This window comes from Alexandromys fortis, unplaced genomic scaffold, assembly GCF_014885135.2.
Source record: "Alexandromys fortis isolate MF-2015 unplaced genomic scaffold, M_Fortis_MF-2015_v1.1 scaffold_7, whole genome shotgun sequence".
In the NCBI taxonomy this organism is placed as follows: domain Eukaryota; kingdom Metazoa; phylum Chordata; class Mammalia; order Rodentia; family Cricetidae; genus Alexandromys; species Alexandromys fortis.
The window spans coordinates 23238860-23259627 of NW_026067920.1; the positions used below are offsets into that span (position 1 = coordinate 23238860).

The 20768-nt window shown below is 44.4% G+C and overlaps 2 protein-coding genes across 2 annotated transcripts in view; one reads left to right on the top strand and one right to left on the bottom strand.

Moving 5' to 3' along the window:
• The window catches only part of Commd1 (copper metabolism domain containing 1), a 108579-nt gene extending 88619 nt beyond the window's left edge, over nt 1-19960 (bottom strand). Inside the window, exon 1 of the mRNA XM_050140949.1 lies at nt 19582-19960. Within this exon, the coding sequence (XP_049996906.1) occupies nt 19582-19911 (330 nt within the window). The 5' untranslated portion in view covers nt 19912-19960. The remainder of the gene's footprint in view (nt 1-19581) is intronic.
• LOC126500770 (U2 small nuclear ribonucleoprotein auxiliary factor 35 kDa subunit-related protein 1) lies at nt 11419-13311 on the top strand. Its single transcript, XM_050140944.1, has one exon. It carries the CDS (start codon nt 11669-11671, stop codon nt 12950-12952), a length of 1284 nt encoding a protein of 427 aa, XP_049996901.1. The 5' UTR covers nt 11419-11668; the 3' UTR covers nt 12953-13311.
• Nucleotides 19961-20768: the final 808 nt, after the last annotated feature.

The window sequence follows — 20768 nt, forward strand, 5'->3', positions numbered from 1 at the left end:
GCAGGACAGGAAGAAGCACAAAGCCAGCAGACTACAAGAAGGAAACCATGTTGGGGGCCTTCTGTGCCGCACCTGCAGCTCTGTGCCGCCCACTGCAGCCAGTGTCCATTATCTTACACCAGGGCCTCGGTAAATGGCAAGGCTGGTAAATTCATATTAACCAACCTTGATACCTGTGGGCCACTTCTGTTCTTTTTAATTTTACTGTTACTATCAGTGTGAGGGTAGGGCATACACATCACGGTGGACATATGGAGGTCAGAAGACAACTCTTGGGACTTGGCTCTCTCCTGCCACCTCAGTGAGAAGGCTCTCTTGTCCCTGCTCTGCTGGATACTCCAGGGCAGCTGGTGCGGGCTCCACCTCCCATCTTGCTGCAGGAGCCCTGGTATGACGTATGCACACCACCACATTTTATGACTTTCTTCCATGGGTTCTGGGCTGGAACTCAGGATACCAAGCTTGCACAGCAAGTACTTTTACCTGCTGAGCTACCTCAGTAGTTCCAGTTTTGATATTTTTTAAGTCATTACAGGGAACCAGAGAGATGGCTCAGTGGTTAAGAGTGCTTACTGCTCTTGTAGAAGACCAGAGTTCAGTTCCCAGTATCATATCAGACAGTTCACAGCTTCTGTTATCCCAGCTCCAAGAACTCTGACACCCTGAGGCTCCTATGAGCACCTGCACATACATGGCACGTATAGACTCTCTTACACACTTACACACACCAGATATAAATAAATCAATCTTTTTAAGTCACTATGTGTGATAGTGGACTCTTAATCCCAGCCCTCGGGAGGCAGAGGCAGGAGGATCTCTGTGAGTTTGAAGCCGCACTGGTCTACAGAGTGAGTTCCAGAGACCTTCTCTCAGAACAATCAGACAAAAATCTGCCACCACCAACAAAAGCCATTACAGAATAAGATTTTCAAAATACTTCTGACTTTAAAAATCAGAGGGGGCATGAAAATAAGCTTCCCGAGACGGAGGAGGCTGAGGCAGACACCCGACGCTGGAATCTGTCACAGCTGGAAAATTACTGTAAAAGGCGTTTTCGTAGCAAAAGATAAGCTTTACATGTATGAAATGGTGCTCAAAAGGAGCCAGACTGGGTACCACTGCATCCTCTGCCACTTGTCACCATTTCTCCTAAGACAGAAATTTTATAGTTGGCTAAGAAAGTTGGGAATTAAATCTAAGCCTATTTGGGCTGGAGAGATGGCTCAGTGGTTAAGAGCATTGCCTGCTCTTCCAAAGGTCCTGAGTTCAATTCCCAGCAACCACATGGTGGCTCACAACCATCTGTAATGAGGTCTGGTGCCCTCTTCTGGCCTGCAGGCATACACACAAACAGACTATTGTATACATAATAAATAAATATTAAAAAAAAAAATCTAAGCCTATTTAATGATGAAGTAAGTAGGCCAGCCTGTCTCCTAGCAGTAAGTAAACCCATCTGAAATGCCATGGATCTACGTTCAAAACAGTCATGGTTCACATTACTCAAAGAAGTCTCTCTCTTTGTTTTGTTTTGTTTTTGTTTTTGTCCAGACAGACCTTCTCTGTATAAAAGCTCTGGCTGTCCTGGAACTTGCTCTATAGACCAGGTTGGCCTTGAACTCATGGAGATTCTCAAAAAGTCTCTTATAAATGTGAATTTTTGCTACGTGCCCAACCCAATTTAAACTTTTCCCTAGCTCCTTCTTCCTCACAAAACAAAACCCGGATGTCACTGGTAGAACGTTCTTGATAGTCAGATGCCATTGGTAGAGTGTCCTGGGTAATCAGATGCCATTGGAAGAATGTCCTGGGTAATCAGATGCCATTGGTGGAATGTCCTCAGATGCCATTGGTAGAATGTCCTCAGATGCCACTGGTAGAATGTCCTGGGTAATCAGATGCCATTGGTAGAATGTCCTCAGATGCCATTGGTGGAATGTCTCAGTAATCAGATGCTATGGCAGAATGTCCTCGGTAATCAGATGCCATTGGTAGTGTCCTCGGTAACCAGATCCCTTTTAGCAACTCCTATCTTTTTTTTTTTTCATGAGAACTCCTTTATTTTATTAAAATTTCAGTAAACCTTTGTTTTTTTTTTTTCCTACCAGCTAGAAGATTTCAAGTATTTCTCTGATCTTTTCCATCATTTTTTGTGTCCATTTTATTAATTTTTTGGGGCCATAGCAACTCCTATCTTACTTGTTTCATTATGACCCTGATGTCCCTGAGCTCGCTACACCATTCCATCTTAAGTATTAATTCTGTTCCCCATGCAGGTAGAACCTCCTATTTTGTCAAAATCTCGTCGTCAGGAACCAATAAGCCAGCTCAGCAAGAAAAAGCACTTGCTACCCTGATGACCTGACCATAACCTATATAAAGGTAAAGGAGAGAATCTACTCCAGAAAGTTCTCCTCTGACCTCTGTTGCAGGACATTTGATCACACTGTGAACCCTGAGATTGCATTATTTACTGGAAAAACCTGTGTCTAGCTGTGGTGTGGCTCAGTCCTAGCACACACCTCTAATTAAGCTTTCTGCTTGATTACTATAAAGAGGATTAAATAAAGTCAACCTTATGTCAAGAGGCGGCACAAGCAACCAATTGACGGGAAACAACCATAGAGAGTAAAAGGAAGTCAGGAGGGCAGAGAGACACACACAGAGGAAGGAGAAGGGAGGGATATCTGATTGGAGGATCTTTGCTTGAAAAAACATAGGAGAAAGGCCTCTTTCTGGGAGGAAGGCAGGGGAAGAAGCGGTCAGGTGCTTTCCCTGCCTCTCTGAGTTAGCAGGTTTTCACCCCAGAATCTGGCTCCCAAGTCTTTATTGATAAAAACAGAATGATAGAGACCTCAATAAAACAAAAGACCTCTACTCAGCTACCATGGCACACAAGTGTCCCAAAGTTTCAATTCAAGGACAGAGAGACGGTGGGTAAAATGCTTGCTACACAGGTGTAAAAACAGGTTCAAACCACAGCACCCAAGTAGCGTGTGGTGAGATAGAAGGCAATGGCAGGAGAACCCTTGGAAGCACGCAGGAGTGAGACCCTGTCTCAAACAAGGCAGAAGACCTGGACCAACACTTGAGGCTGTCCTCTACCCTCCATGTATGTGCCATGGTATTCACACACACATGCAAACACACATAATATACAAAGATAAAAATTTAAAAATTTAGGGCCAATAAAATGGTTCCATGGGTAAAGCCATGTACATCCTCAAAAAGATTTTTTTTTTTTTTTGGTTTTTTGAGACAGGGTTTCTCTGTGTAGCCCTGGTTGTCCTGGAACTTGCTCTGTAGACCAGGCTGGCCTCGAATTCACAGAGGTCCGCCTACCTCTAACTCTCAAATGCTGGGATTAAAGGCATGCACCACCGACTGGCCTCAAAAAGATAATTATAAGAATTGTTTTATATTTTGTGTATGTACACGCATGCACGTGTGGAGGTCAGAGAATAACTTGCAAGAACTGCTTCTCAAAAAAAAAAAAAAAAAGAACTGGTTCTCTCCTACACTCTGTGGGTCTGCGGGATCAAACTCAGACAAACACTATATTACCTACTGAACATCTCATTAGTCCAGAAGACCAACCTAAATGTTGCTATAACCTATGACTCACTTGTTTGGCTTTTTATTTGCTTTCAATTCTTACCATTTGCATCACTTCATTGTCTTCTAGTACACTGTGGACTCTGTTAAATACACAGTACCATACTGGTCTTTATATACCCTAACATATACTACTATAGTCTACATATGAAATTCACCAACAAAGGCTTTTTTTCTGGCTGTTGGCACTATTAAGAAGGGAAAGGATGCTAGAAAGATGGCTGGGTAGTTAAGAACAGGTATGCTCTTTAGAGAACCTAAGTTCAGTTCCCAATCCACGTCAGACAGCTGACAACCACGGTAACTCCAGTTCCGGGGTGACCCAGTGCTTCTAGCATCTATGGGCACCTGCACACATATGCACATACCCATACACACAGAGACACACATAAACATACAATCAAGCATAAGATAAATTATTTTGAAAGAGAATAAATCCTAAGGACACTAATCTCATCAAATATTTCATGAGATCATAGTTAAATGGACTATTGAGACATGAGAAAGGCTGCTGGAGAGATGGCTCAGCTGTTAAGAAAACTGGCTGTTCTTTCAGAGGACCTGCATTCAATTCCCACCACCAACATGGAATTGTCTGTATCCCCAAGTCCAGGGCATCTAACACCTTCAAACAGACATACATGCAGGCAAAACACCAATGCACATAAAATAAATTTCAAAAAAAAGACATGAGACAGGGTTAGAGAAAGTAGCTCACTTGAGCCATGCCTTTTCAAAGTGTATCTTGTCCTCTCTCTCAGCCCCTAGTCCAACACAAGATGAGCTATGATGCTATACCATATGTTCCCGCCACTGTGACATTCAATCTTGTATCAAATCTGAAAGCAAGCAAGAACTGAAAACTCTGAAACCCGATGCCCAAACAAACCCTCTTTCCTTGTTTGTCTCTGGTATTTCATCAGAGAGATGCAGTGAGTCTTTCTCCACTCCACCAGCCAGCTCCCAAATCACTACATGAAGACTTAATAATTATGAAAGTTTGGCCGATAGCTTGGGCTTGTTTCTAATTAGGTCTTACAACTTAAATTAACCATTTCTATTCATCTGTGTGCTGCCCGAGGCTTGTTTACCTCATCTACATATTGTCCACCTTGCTTTCCTGCTTCCTTCATGCCTCCTCCAGTCTCCGTCCTTTATCCCAACATCCTCTGTGCCTAGAAATCCTGCCTAGCTATGGCCCACTCAGCTTTTCAACAGCCAATCAGAGTAACGCTTCTTCACAGTATACAAAAAAGATTATCCCACAAGACCATGACAAGGATTTGACTAACACACTTAGCACAATTTTGTATTCAAGAATGAATGAAATACCCCATATTTTGTTTTGTCACGTGGTTAAAAGGAACACTCCAGTTCTGAGCCATACACCATTAGGTTTACGAATGACTATCTCTAACTAAACAGAACGTTGAAGGAACTTTGCACTCCGCTAGTCAGACCAGCTTTCCCATCTCAACAATGTGAATATCTAAAAGAACAGCTTAGAGGGTAGAGAGATGGCTCAGTTAAGAGCACTGGCTGCTCTTCCAGAGGACCCCAGTTCAATTCCCAGCACCCACATGGCGGCTCACACCTGTCTGTAACTCCAGTTCCAGGGTATCAAACACCCTTATACAGGCATGCATGCAGGCAAAACACCAACAAACACAAAATAAAGCTTAAAAAAGAAGGAACAGCAGCTTAATATCTGCTTCAGCAAGTTCCCAAGGCTAGATATCTTGAAATTGCTGTCTTCCACATTACCTAAGTCTAATTACAGAACATTACATTAGGATTATATTAAATTACACTGTTATTCAACAAAATGATTTATAATTTTAGTCATTCTAAAACTAATTCACAGTTAGCCTAGACATCATGAAAAATAAAGTCAACTGTAATTCAATGAATTTGATTCTAACTTTCTCCTCCAGATGTGCTGTCCTCAGCTGGTCTCTCCTAAAGGAGACACTGTATTTCTGGCCAGCAGCTAAGGTCATTTATTTTTGTTTTGTCGCTTGAATCAAGGTCTCATGCAGCCCAAGCTGGCCCTGAATTAGCTACATAGCTGAGGGTAACTCTGAACTCCTGGTCCTGGGCCTCCATCTCCCAACTGTTAGAATTACAGTTGTAGGTAACCACATTTGATATAACATAGGTTTTTTTTTTATTCACATTTAATTTTGCTTGTGCACGTGCTGTGGAATAATCTTTGTACACTGTAAATATGTAGTGCTCTCACTGTTAATAAAAAGCTGATTGGCTGGTAGCCAGGCAGGCAGTATAGGCAGGACAACCTAACTAAGGATGCTGGGATAAAGAAGGGCAGAGCTGGAAGAGTCACCAGAAAAAGACAGAGAGCAAGACATGCTGGAGGACAGGTAAAGCCACAAGTCACATGGCAATATGGGTTAATTTAAGTTGTAAGAGCTAATTAGTAATAAGCCTGAGCTATCCAAAAAGCAGTAGTAATTAATATAAGCTTTGGTGTGTTTATTTGGGAGCTGTGAGTGGGGCAGAAACTTATGCATACATACATGTGCACACACGTAGAGGCCAGCGGACTATTTACAGGAAGGGTTCTACAGGTTAATTCAGGTCAGCAGGCTTTGTAGCAAATGCCTTTACTTGCTTTGCCTGACGTTGTTCTTTGAAACAGGGTTTCATGTAAGCCAGGATGGCCTTGGATTACTCTGTAGACAAAGATGGCCTTGAGCTCCACCTCCTCCCAAGTACTACAATGCTGGAATTACAGTGTGAGCCACCTTGCAAGCTCTAAGCTCCAAATGAACATTTTTGCTAACTAGGACATTTAAAGGTAGGAAAATCTCCAACAATAATAACTAAATAAGAAAGAGAATCTTCCTTCCTCCTTCATTTTTAAAAGTACTACAGTACTGTCAACAGTACTTCTAGACTTAGAGAGAGAATACTTGATTTGTGTGTATAAACTAAAGAACATGAATTAGTATTTGTGTCTTTCTATCTTCATTTCATTTTATGTGTATGTGTGTACTGAGTGTACTGGCTGAATTAAAACGACCATTAAAGAACTAGGAGAAGCTGGGTCTGGTGGTTCATGTCTTCTAGAGGCTGAGACAGGAGGACTACAATTTCAAACTAGCTTGGGCTACATAGCAAGACTTGTCTCAAAATGACTACTCTCCTCTTCTTCCTCCTCCTCCTCCTACTAATAACAATAATAAGAACTGCCAAGCAATGGGGACATATGCCTTTTATTCCAGCACTTGGGAGGCAGAGGCAGGTGGATCTCTAAGTTCAAGGCCAGCCTGGTCTACAGAGTGAGTCCAGGACCAGCCAGAGCTGTTTGTTACACAGAGAAACCCTGTGTGCATGGGGTGGGGGTGGGGGTACAACACATGATGGGACTAAGAGAAACTCCGACTTTCTACAATAGTAATTCAGAGACAAGCAAGACAGGCACTGGAGGTGTTTGTAGACCTGGGAATAGAGCAAACCTACAAAAACAGGCAACAAGGAAGGCCTTGAAAGTCTGACAAGGATAGGAAAGTATAGAATCTGGGAGCTCTGGGGTATAGCTCAGTAGTAGAGCATGTTCCTCACATGCAGGAGGCCCTGGGTTAGATCCACAGCATAGTGGGAAAACAAGGAAATCTCTCTTTAGGGAGAATATATAAATTTATATAATTACCTTCTTTGCAGCTGCTAAGAAAACTACTTCATTATGAAAACAACTCAAAAGAAACAGACCTGAGGGCACAGGTACCATGTTACAGTCTGTCCATCATGAAGCACAGAGCCACCATCAGCTGTACACATTCATCAAACTATTCTACGAATACACACAAATGGTTTTATGCTCAATAAAAGAAATATGAGAAAACAACAGCTCAAATTTGAGCATACAAAATAGAGTCAGATATGGCAGCGTGGCTGGAGCCCATCAACCCTAAAGCTGAGGTTCATCCTGTGAGGTGTGTGTGTGTGTGTGTGTGTGACAGAGCAAGGGGAAGGCCATCTTGGGACACATAACAAAATCCTGTCTTGAAAAATATAAGGTTGGCAAGCGGTGGTGGCGCACGCCTTTAATCCAAGCACTTGGGATGCAGAGCCAGGTGGATCTCTGTGAGTTCGAGGCCAGCCTGGTCTACAAGAGCTAGTTCCAGGACAGGCTCCAAAGCCACAGAGAAACCCTGTCTCAAAAAAAAAGAAAGAAAGAAAGAAAGAAAGAAAGGAAGGAAGGAAGGAAGGAAGGAAGGAAGGAAGAAAAATATAAGGTCTTCTACTCGTAATAGGCAAAAACAGGATGCCTATTAACAGTAGAACTGCCAACACACTGAGGTGTATTCAAACTGCAAGATTCTTAGCAGGCTCTGGGCATTTTTTTCTATAAAAAGGCCAGACGTGAATATTTTAGACTTTGTCATCCAGTCTGTTCTAAGTGCCCAATTCTGCCCTTAAAGGGCAAAAATAGGGCAATGTATCACACTGACACCTGTCGTTCACATCATTTGCATGGGTCGCTGCAGAGTTTTTAAACATAAAAATATAGAAAAGCATCTCTTCAACCCTATTGTTGACTTTAAGAGATCTAAAAGGACTATTAAAGAATTGGAGGGATGGTTCAGTGGTTAGGAGAACTTACTCTTCTAGAGGTCATGAGCTTGATTTCTGCACCAACATGGCAGTTCACATCCATCTGTAACTTCAGTTCTAGGAGTTCTGACACCTTCTCCTGGCTTCTAAGGGCACATATGTGGCACATATACATACAGTCAGACAAAACATTCAAACATGTTGCCAGGAGTGATGGCGCAGGCCTTTAATCCCAGCAGAAACAGAGACAGAAGGATCTCTGTGAGTTTGAGGCCAACCTGGTCTACAGAGCAAGTTGAGTTCCAGAACAGCCAGAGCTAAACAGAAAAACACTGTCTTTGAAAACCAGGGGGGAAAAAACTATAGAATATATGAAAGATAGTCAAGCAAGGAGGGAAGGGAGAGTGGGAAGAGAGAGAAAGAGAGAGGGAGAGAGAAGGAAGAAAGAGAAAAGAGAAAGGGAGAGGGAGAAAAGAGAGAGAGGAGAGAGTGTGCATACCAAGGGCTGAAAAGAAGCTTCTTTCAACTAGGCCCCATATTATCAAGCATGCCCACCTCCTCTGACAGCCCATCAGACTGGGTGCAAGCCTTTAAAACATGGACTTGAGTGATGTGGTGGTCTAAATGGGAATGGCCCCATAGGCTCACAAATTTCAATACTTGGTCATCAGGGAGTGGCGTTATCTGAAAGAATTAGGAGGTGTGACCATGTCAGAGGAAGTGAGTCACTGGGGCTCTGAGGTTTTACAAAAAGCCCATTTCAAGCCCAAAGTCATCCTCTTCCTGCTGCCTACGGATCCCAATGTAGACTCTGTTACTTCTCTAAAATTGCTTGGATTTTATTGTTGTCATTTTGGTGATGGTATTTTTTTTTCTGTTCCAGAAAAAGTATCAGAAAGCACAGACTGTAGTCAAAGATGACCTGATCTCCCAATCCCCCTCTTCCACCGCCCAGTCCTGACACTGCACACATGTACAGACACTATGTCTGGCTATACAAAATTTTCTGCAATTTTTTTAAATGAAAGAATTAGTTGGAACAGTTACTTTTTAGTTTTTAGATGTTTATTTCACGTGTATGAATGTTTGCCTGTGTGTGTGTATGTGTGCCATTTGGTGGATGCCAGAAGGACTCTGTTGCCCTAAAACTTTGGTTCAGATGATTGTCCACCACCATCTGAGTGCTGGGAATCAAACCTAGACCTTCCTGAAGAGCAACAAGAGTTTTTTTTTTCTCCATTGTTTTGTTTAGTTTTGCTTTTTGTTTTTCAAGACAGGGTTTCTCTGTGTAGCCCTGACTGACCTGGAACTCACCCTGTAGACCAGGCTGGCCTGGAACTCACAGCGATCCACCTGTCTCAGCCTCTCAAGAGCTGGGATTAAAGCCATGCACTAACACCACCGCACTCCACACTTTAAATAAAAAAATTCTACTACATTAATTTATTAATCTGTATGTGGGCATGTACTTGTCACGTGCTTGTGAAGCCAGGCATTACCACCACCCCGCTCGAAATAAGAGCTCTCAACCAATGAGCCATCTCTACAGTCCCATTGAAACAAAATTTATTTTAAAAATCATTTCTAATTTCAAAATACAAAGCCAAATGTTTAGATTTCTTTTTGCACACAAGATTCTTAATGTTGAATAGCGAGCAAAAGCATTTTTCCAACTAGAACATTCCAGAAAAAGAAAACATTTAAGCATTAGGTGTCTGGAGTCCTGCAGCATATCAGCAAACCAATACTCCACTGCCACCTACAGTAGGAAAATGAAACTACAGCTTATAGCTAAAACCTAAAGGTGTGCCCTCTTCGATTTATAAATCCATATTTAGATCAGGACATTGCGTCACACCGACCCTCAAAAGACAGATGCAAGCAAACCATTGCAAGTTCAAGGCCTGCCTGGGCTACCCAGTGAGTCCCAGGACATCTTGCTGTAAAGAAGGAAATCCACCAGGCTGGAGAGATGGCTCAGTGGTTAAGAGCATTGCCTGCTCTTCCAAAGGTCCTGAGTTCAATTCCCAGCAACCATATGGTGGCTCACAACTATTTGTAATGAGGTCTGGTGCCCTCTTCTGCCCTGCAGGCATATAAGCAAACAGAATAATGTATACCTAATAAATAAATAAATATTAAAAAAAAAAAAAGAATGAAACCCACCAATGGTGGTGGCGCACACCTTTAATCCCAGCACTGGGGAGGCAGAGGCAGGCATACATCTGAGTTCCAGGGCAGCCAGGTCTACAAAGGGAGCGCTAGGACAGACAGAGCTGTTAAACTGAGAAACACTGTCTCAATTTAAAAAAAAAAATGAACAAAAATAAATTTAAAAAATTAAGAGACCCTATCTCAAATAATTAACTCGCATATTTTATCGATGTTTTATTATATTATCCAAACCATACAGCAACAGTAAAGTCTACTGTAACAGGCCCCAGACCTTAGCACAACTGACTCCATGATGGAAGTGTCATTCAGGCTGTAAACTCAACATGTAGACAGCACCACCTGCCAAAAATGAAAACAAATAACTAATCCTTCCAAGTTCTTAGTTATGGGAAAGTCTCTAAATGTACTAACCTTGTTTTTTGGTTTCTGTAGAGTGGCTTCCGGCTGTTTTTGTCAACTAACGTATGTCAATCCAGGATATGGCTTTTGTGTTTCTGGGGACACCGTTAGGAATTTAGAATGCGAACCTTATGAGAAGACAGTCTGCGTAGTAAAATACTACAAGTATCTATCTTCTTGCTTCCAACACAGTGGTAGGCAGATCTCTGTGAGTTTGAGAACAGCCTGGTCTACAGAACCAGAAAGAATTCCAAGACAGCCAGGGCTATACGGAGAGACTGTCATAAAAACTTAAACCCATGTCCAAGCAGTCTTCTCTCGTGAATATCCCAAGACACACATTACACATTAAATGCAAACTGCTTTGCAAATAACAAAACGCATTCGATGCTAAAAAAACCATTCTAGAAGGGAATTGGGCTGGAGAGAGGGCTAAGTTGCAAAAGCCCTTTGCCAAACAAACATGAAACCTTCATTTCTATCAGCACATCCACATAGAGGAGTCCAGGAGGGTGTGCTGCGGCACCCAGGCTCTTGAACAGGAGGGAGCAACCCCGGGGGGGGGGGGGGGGGCGGAGACTCAACAAGCCGGAAGTAAACACAGGGAAGCGTGCCGCAAGGCAATCATTCCAATCCACAAGCCGGTCTTTGACACCTGCGCGCATGCGCACACATCTACTGGTGCACTGCGCTCACGGCTGTGACTCAGACAGCTCAATCCTCTAGTCTGGTGAGGGAAAAAAAGTCAGTTGAGCCTGGCAGTGCCAGCTTGTATTCGCTGTTCAGAAAGGCAGCTTTAAAAAGCAGAACAATTTAGCAGTGGGTGAGATTTTTCAATCCACAGCGCGGGAAAAAGATAATTATCGCGAGATCTGGGAAGGGATCTGCGCTCTGTGGTAAGATGGCAACCCAAGAGACTGTGTTTCCTGAAAAACTTGGCCACAAAAAATACAGGGCTGCCCTTAAGAAGGAGAAACGCAAAAAACGTAGGCAGAATATGGCTCGACTGAGGGACCTTGCAGCCCCCCCGGAAGAGGACGATGATGTTTCTGCTGATGAACAACTTACAGAGAGATTGGAGATGGAGCGACAGAAATTACATGAAGAGTGGCTGCTTAGGGAGGAGAAGGCACAAGAAGAATTCAGAATGAAGAAGGAAAAGGAAGAAGCTGCTAGAAAACAGAGGGAAGAACAGGAGAGACAGATAAAGTTGGAATGGGAAGAAAAACAGAAAAAACAGAGAGAAGAGGAGGAGCAGAAGCTACAAAAAAAGAGAGAAAGAGAGGAAGCGGTGCAGAAGATGCTGGACCAGGCTGAAAATAATGGCACCTGGCAGAACCCAGAACCACCCAAGGAATTAAGACTGGAGAAATACCGAGCGAGTTGTCCCTTCTACAGTAAAACGGGCGCGTGCCGATTCGGTAACAGGTGTTCACGGAAGCACGACTTCCCCACGTCAAGTCCCACGCTCATGGTGAAGAGCATGTTTACGACCTTCGGAATGGAGCAGTGCAGAAGGGACGACTATGACTCGGACGCCAGCCTGGAGTACAGCGAGGAGGAGACCTACCAGCAGTTCCTGGACTTCTACTATGATGTGCTGCCCGAGTTCAAGAACGTGGGCAAAGTGGTGCAGTTCAAGGTGAGCTGCAACTTGGAACCTCATCTGCGGGGCAATGTGTATGTTCAGTACCAGTCTGAAGAAGAATGCCAAGCAGCCCTCTCTCTCTTTAATGGAAGATGGTACGCAGGACGACAGCTCCAGTGTGAATTCTGCCCAGTGACCCGGTGGAAAATTGCAATTTGTGGTTTATTTGAAATGCAAAAGTGTCCAAAAGGAAAGCACTGCAACTTTCTCCATGTGTTCAGAAACCCCAACAATGAATTTCGAGAAGCTAACAGAGACCTCTACCTGTCTCCAGCTGGGGCTGGCTGCTCTGGTAAGACCTCCTCAGACAGGAGGGAGAGGAAGGCCCACCATGAGGAATACTACAGCAAGCCAAGGGCCTCCCCCTCTAGCCCACACCGCTCCTCCAAGAGAAGCAGGGAGTCGGAGAGGAAGAGTACTCACAGGAGGAAGAAATCTCACAAACAGGAAGCAAAGGGTCATGAGAGGCACAGTTCGAGAAGAAGAAGAGAAGAGGACAACAGTCCAGGCCCACAAAGCCAGAGCCACAGGTCCTGAGCCAGGCTAAGACAGCATCACTTGGGCCCAAGAATCTGAGACCGACCAGTCAACCCCGGTATCCTTCAGACACCCCAAGACACTCAAAACAAAACTGATTGCGAAGGAAAGGCATGGTGACGTAATCTAATTCCCAGCCAAGTTACAAAGTCTTGTGGCTTTAACAGAGACAGAACCAGGTATTATTTATTAGTCTTTTGATGTTGTAATTCATGTTATTGATGTTATTTTCCGTACATTTTAAACTAGCTTTTATATGTTGTTGAGTTTTTGTTATTGATGTTATTTTCCATAGTTTCATGTGTTGTTTTCTTGTGATAACTAGGATTATATTAAACTGTGATATTTTATTATACTTACTAATTTATTAACATTTTTATATCCTGTGAATATGAACAAGATTTCCAACTATAAATTATATCTATATTTTACTAAGAAAGAGCACATAGGAGTACAGAAACCCTATGTGGTTTTGTAGACAGGCTGTCCCACTGTAGCCCTGGCTGGGCTGAAACTTGCTATGTAGACTAGACTGGCCTTGAACTCACAGAGATCTGCCTGTCTACTTGTCAACTGCTGGGGTCACAGGAATGTACTACCACCACAACCTAATGGTAATTTTTTTGAAACAGGGCTTTTCTGTGTAGATTTGGCTGTCTGGGAACTCACTTTATAGACCAGGCTGGCCTTGAACTCACAGAGATCCGCCTGCCTCTGCCTTCCAGGTGCTAGGATGAAAGGCCTACACCTCTTAGTTTTTTTTTTGAAGGTGTGTGTGTGTGTGTGTGTGTGTGTCTGTCTGTCTGTGTGCACTCACATGAGTGCTTTAACCTCTGAGCCATCTCTCCAGCTCATAATGTTATTTTTTTAATCAAAGATCTCAAGTCTTAAGAACAAGTTAGTGAAATTTTTAGTTATCTACCAAATAACCAACTTCTAAACATAATTTACACGTCATTTCCAAATAGTGACATTGTGAATTTAAGAATAGATGTTTAAGGTAAGGGTTAGCATCTTTATGTAAATGTTCAGAAATACTTTAGGCTTTTAATATCAAATAATATTGTCACCAGGTGTGGTGGCACATACCTTTTATCCCAGCACTTGAGAGGCAAAGATAGGTGAATGGATCTCAGTGAGTTCGAAGCCTGGTCTACCAAGCGAAGTTCTAGGACAGCCAGGACTGTTACAGAAAGAAACCCTGTATGAGCCTGTTATGTTATAGCAAAACTTTATTTATCAAAACCAGAACAACAGGGAATGTACTGAGCTGCAGAGCACTTGCCTGGCATGCCCCTGGCAATGGCCATGGGTTTAATAACCCCTAGTACCACCAAACAAAGCTATCAGAACAGTAAGGATGGGCATGAGTGAGGAGCAGAATGGGGCATCAGGCCAGATTAGTCCTACAGCCATAATTCACCACCCCTGACTTAGTATTATATTCTCTGTTCTCCCCACACAGATATTTCGCATTGCCCATCAAGCTCATGAGTCTCCTGCCTCAGCTTCCCGTAGTTAGGACTGCAGGCACGCACATACCACTGTGCCCAACTCTGTTGCCTTTTCAGTGCAGCTGGCACATTCAAGCACTACTCATCCAAATGTCCTACAGGTGTCTAACAAGTGCCTAGCACATGCCAGAAATAAGTATTAAATAAAGTATATAATAAAGTTCTCTGCCTTCTTTACAGATGTACAAGGTATAGTATATTTGATTCTTCATACCAAATTATAAACGTAAGCTGAAGAAATTAGACAGTGTGCTGTCGCTGGTGGTCCACAGCTTTAATCCCAGCACACTCTGTAAATCCAAGGCCAGTGTGAGCTACATAGTGACACCCTGTTCCAAAAAATCCAATAGATACTGGCTGGAGAGATGGCTCAGTGGTCAAGAGCACCAGCTACACATGCCATGACTACCTTATTAATCTCACAACTCCTTGGGTACTACACAGAAGTCAAAACTGTAGTGGTGGGGCCAGCAAGCACTGGGTAAAGGTGCAGGCTGCCAAGATGGACGTTTGATTCCCTGGACCTACATGGTGGAAGGACAAAACTGACTCCTAGAAGTTGTCTTCTGACCGCCTGCCACATGTGCACCATAGCACACGTGTACACACACACACACACTCACCATAGTGTGACTGAATGGACTGCTTTATATATCCATAAGCAGATGAAATGTTTGCCCTTTGTGATTGACAGGTAAAGCTAAAGTGCTGATGTCCCAAACAAGGACATCATTCTACACAGCAAAGAGAATGCAGTACAAATGTCAGGAGAATAGTAGGTAACATGTGGAAACAGTGTGAAAGTGAGGAATCCAAACCATGGTACACAACACATTGCCAGGTAGTTGGTAATAAGAAAACTGTTACCTGGAGTCGGGCTTGGGTTTGCTCAGCATTACCAGCTTACCTAGCAAGTATAAGATCCTGGGTTCAAGCCTCAGCACATTGGAAAAGGAGACTACTAATGAGTGCCCACTAGGAATTCCACGTCTGCTCATGTTCTGTCCTCTGTGTCTCCTTCTACCATTTCTATGCAGAACATGATTTTCTAGGTGAAAGACATGACGTCTACTACCATCTGTATGTTAAGTGTATGGCCTGCTTCAGAGCAGGAATGACAGCAGAGTTAGAGTAAGTGCTTCACTTTTTCTTGCCTAATCCACCAAACAGTCCTTACTCCATACCCTAATATTATGACCAGATTGGACAGTTCACCATTTGTGCGTGCGTGTGTGTGTGTGTGTGTGTGTGTATGTGTGTGTGTGTGTGTGCCACAGTATCCACGCAGAAATCATCTTAGTTTGAGATGGGTTTCTCTGTTGTCTTTCCACTCTCTGTGCCAGGCTAATGGCCCTAAGCTTCTGAGATTTTCTGTATCCACTCCCATCTCCTCAAAATGTAGACACTTACATTACATGACCAGTTTTTAAGACTTTTTAAAAAGAGATTTATTTGATGTGTATGAGTAGTTTGCCTGCATGTATGTCTGAGCACCTCAGGTGTACGGTGCCCAAGGAAGCCAGAAGAGGGTGTTGGATTCTCTGGAAGTGGAATTACAGCTAGTTGTGAGCCATCATTTGGGTGCTGGGACCCAAACCCAGATCCTCTGCAAGAACAAATGCTCTTAACTGCTGAACCACCTATCCAGCCCCTACACGTCCAGTTTTTATGTGGGTTTTAGGGATTAGAACCCAGGTCCTTACACTTGTGCAGCAATCACTTTCACCTACCAAGCTATCCCCAGCCTAGTTATCATCCCTTGAATGTGGTCTGCATTTTTCCTACCCCACATCTGCTCTTAACTTTGACTATCCCATAATGCTGCCCCTTATCTAAGTCTAAAAAAATCATTACGTTCAAAAGCAGCAAAATAGCATCTTAAGAAGCCTGACAGAGGCTGGGGGGGGGGGGACACCTTTAATCCCAGCACTCAGAAGGCAGAAACAGGCAGATCACTGTGACTTCAGGACCAGCCTGGACTATACAATGAGACCCTGTCTTAAAAAAGGGGGGTGGGGAGGACTGGAATCTGGCAGGGCAGCAGGGGTCTTACTGTGATTACACAGTGTGTATCTCACCCATGACTCGGTCTGTGAGGAGGACACTGCAGCTGTGAGGAAAAAACAGGAATGTGAAAGACATCCAATAAAACTGGCTGCACCACAACAAGGGCGGAGACCTCAGCTCCACTCTCTGCTCCTCCTCCTGAAGGGGTCACCATCCTACCTGCCCCATCTCCCGGGTCCTCCTCACTGTGGTATAATGCAAGCACCCAGTGGGCTTGCCTCCTCCTGGCATGATGCCTGTGGAACCTGTTCCTATGATGATGCCACACATGGGAAACCACGTGCCCTTGAGGCCCACTGAAATGGCGATCCTGCCTCCACAAATTCTCAGAACGAGACTGAGCTGAGACTGTGTCCTCCCGTCTTATATTCCTCTCTAGTGCTGGGATTAAAGGTGTGCACACTACTGCTTGGCTTCTATGGTGAACTAGTGTGGCAAATGGGATTAAAAGTGTGCCACCACCACTGCCTGGTCTGTATGGCTGACCAGTGTGACTGTTTTACTCTCTGATCTTCAGGCAAGCTTTATTTATTAAAATACAAATGAAATATCACTACATTTAAACTCAAATGTAGCATGAATAATAAAAGCCAGAGACTGATATTGGGGTTCAACATGAAGATCAGAAAAGCAAAGCAAGCACCCACCTTTAATCCCAGCACTCGGGAGGCAGAGACAGGCAGATCTCTGTGAGTTTGAGGCCAGCCTGGTCTACACGAGCTAGTTCCAGGACAGGCTCCAAAGCTACAGAGAAACCCTGTCTCGAAAAAACAAAAAAAAAAAAAAAAAAAAAAGATTGAAAAGGAAGTAGAGGCAAAATCAAGCTAGCATATACACAGGCCAGGAACAGTTTGCCACAATTCTCTTTCTACCATGTGGGTTTCATAAACTGAATTTAGATTGTCAGGCTTAACAAGTGCTGACCCCTGCAAGTTCTCTCCCTAGCCCTCTGCCTTGTTTGCTAATTCTAGCACGAGGTCTCTCACTCATTGGCTAGGCTGGCCGGCTGATCAGTGAGGCCTGGGCATCTGCCTTTTTCCACCTCACAAGTGCTGGGTTACAAACATGCCTGGCTTTTCCTGGGCGCTAGGATCCCAACTCAGACCTTCCCACTTACACAGCAAGCATTTTACATAATGAGCTATCTCCCTAGTCCAACCACTTCCTTTTGTTTAAGACGTATTTAGTTTTAATTTTCTGTGTACGAGTGTTTTGCCTGGTGCCCATGAAGACCAGAAGAGGGTGCTGGATCTCCCAGAATTGGAGTGACAGACTGTACTAAACTGCCACATGGGTGCTAGGAACCAAATCAGGTCCTCTACAAGAGCAGCATGTGCTGTTAACCAGAGCCCCTCCACTCTGTTTGTTAAGGCAGGGTCTCTCACTGACTAGGTTAGAATGGCTAGCCAGGAAGCCCCAGAGATCCTCCTGTCTCTGATTCCCCAGGGTCTGGATTACAGGCCCCTGGCATTACTCGGGTTCTAGGGACAGACACGGGTCCTCACGCTTGCATGGAAGCCCTTTGCCAACTGAGTCATCTTCTCAGCCCCATGTTCTAATCTTCCAAATGGGTAGGTGTCCACTATGAGTATAAAAAAAAATTACTTTTAGTTTTTCTTTTCTTTACACTTTGTCACTAGAAGCATTCCTAAGACTAAATCTGGGTCTAAATCAGACTAAATATGGTCATTCGCCACGTGACCACTTTCACCATTTGAAATGTGGTTAGTTGCAGCTAAAAATGTTTTAAGTGTAAAATACACATATTTTAAACACTTGGTGAAAACAATACACTGTATAGTGGTTGTATAAATGATAATACTTTAAATATACTAGTCGGATAATTAAAACATCTTACTTAAAAAAAAAAAAAATCCCAGGGACCAGCTGGCCAGATAGCTCAATCAGAACCTAGTTCTGATCTCCAGCACCCACGAAAAGGCTGGGCATGGCCCCCTACTTCTGTAACCCAAGCACTGGCAGGGCAAAGACAAGCAGATCTCTGGAGTTCCAGGTCCAGTGAGTGCCCGTGTCTGGAAAGATAGGTAGAGTGTGACAGTGCAGGGCACCAGTACTGACCCCTAGCCTTCACACACGCACGCACACGCACACACACACACACACACACACACACACGCACGAATGCACATGGCAGCAGGCTGTGGTGGCAGATGCTTGTAATTCTAGAGCTTGGAAGTGGAAGCAGGAGAATCAGGAACTCAAGGTCATCTCAGCCAAACTGTGAGCTCCAGGCCAGGGTGGGCTACAAGAGGTCCCTTGTCAAAACCAGGGCGGAGGTGAGAGACCTGGCCCAGCAGTTAGTACTCTTGCACCTAATGCTCTTGCAGAGGACCTGGTTCCCAGCACCCACATGGTGGCCTACAACTATTCCAAGTGATCCGGCACCCTCTTCTGGCCTCCACAAGCATGTATGCAGTGCACCACACTCATACACATAAAACAAAAATCTTTTGTAAATTAATTTCAATTGTTATGTTTCCCTCTGACAGTTTTGAGACAGTCTGATGTATAACTTCGTTCATTTGGTAAATACATTCTTCACCATAAAGCAGATTCAAGCTAATCTAACCTTATCTCACTAACCACTTCATTACCACAACGCAGGAAAGCTGACAAGCGCGCTCTCACTCTCTCTTCAAACAAGGGTCTCACTACGTAGCCATGGCTGGCTTGGCTGGCCTGGAACTCGCGCTGTAGACCAGGCTGGTCTCGAACTCACAGAGATCTCTGCCAGCCTCTGCCTCCCCAGTGCAGAAATTAAGGGTGTGCACTAACTACCACGCCCTGCTGCAACCCATCAATCTTACAAAAGTCCGGGACGGAGAAAACTCGAAACTTATCTACACTACAGGCACAGAGAAGTCTTAAAAAGCCAAGAGTTCACGGTTATGTGTCGGTCCCTAAAGCAAAGAGCGTCGCGGAGCGAGCGCCACGGCTCTGGAGGAGCTGCACCGGGCAGCGCCCGGGTCTGGGGGCGGGTCCGGGGCTGCGAGGAGGGGGCAGCGCCGCCCGGTCTAACCGCAGTACCTTTAGAATGCCCCTCATCTTCGCCAGGAAGGGGCGGAACTCCTCCGGCGGCACTTCCGGATAGAGTTGACTGTGCAGCAGCTCCTCGGTGATACTCGAGTTTCCGTGGAACGCGTTCTGCGCCAGCCCGCTCAGCAGCCCGCTCAGGGGCTTGCAGCCCTCCAGCTCACCCGCCATGGCCAAGGCGGCTGCCGCCCAGCGGCTGAGCTCGGCTCGGCTACGGGGGCCGAGATGGGCCGTAACACCTAGCAAAGGCACCGTCTGGCCGCGAAGCCGGGCTCCTCCACTAGTCGGAATAAGCAGTTCTCGTTTTTGTTCTGCCACGCACATCCACTGTTTCGATCACGGTCCAATCCGCTGAGTTTCCCTTTGGGTCACTGTGCTTTCGCTGTTTCCTTTTTCACTCCGAAAGGCACTCAAAGATGGTTTGGTGAGATTAGTCCTATGAGCTGTAACTCAAGAAGAGCGTCACTTTAACTCTTTGGTGGCTGTATCTCGTTCCAGAGTTTGCCGTGCTGTCTGCAGAAACCCCACACAAAGGGTTGGGTTTTTTTTTTTTTTTTGTATGTTTGTTTGTTTGTTTTTGAAACAGAAACTTATTATATCTGCCTCTCCCTACCTCCTGAGTTCTGGGATAAAGTTCTGGCTCAATCATTTTTTATATCGACTTCTCAGACCTAATTTAAGAAATCGTATTGTCACTGTGTCCCTAATGAAGGGTACATTATCCATGATTTTCTAAAAGGCAACTTGAGAAATGTTTTTGTACATTCAAGAAAAACAACCCTGAAGCAAACTATACTTGTGTGTTAAATGTTCCCATAGAGGTTGCAAAAAGGCCAGGTGTGGTGGGCACACCTTTACTCCCAACACCCAGGAGGCAGAGGCAGTGCCAGCCTCTTCTACATAGTGAGTTCCTAGAAGCCAGGGCTATATAGAGACATCCTAGCTCAAAGACAGCAAACAAACAAACGAGGTTGCAAGGAATGGATAGAAGAGAAAGGGGGGCAGAAAGGTAGCAAGTGGGACAAAACAGCACTCTAGCACATAACTTCTAAATCTTCCGCCTGAAAAGCCACGGTCAAATTATTCTCTGTGGTGTTTGCTGTTGTTCTTTTTTAAAAAATGCTGCAAGATCCCCGCGGCTGTAGGCAGCAGAAATGCTGTAGGTCCCAAATGGTGGTGGC

What these genes read in the sequence shown, in the direction of transcription:
- LOC126500770 (XM_050140944.1), top strand. Translation starts at nt 11,669, where the DNA reads ATGGCAACCCAAGAGACTGTGTTTCCTGAAAAACTTGGCCACAAAAAA.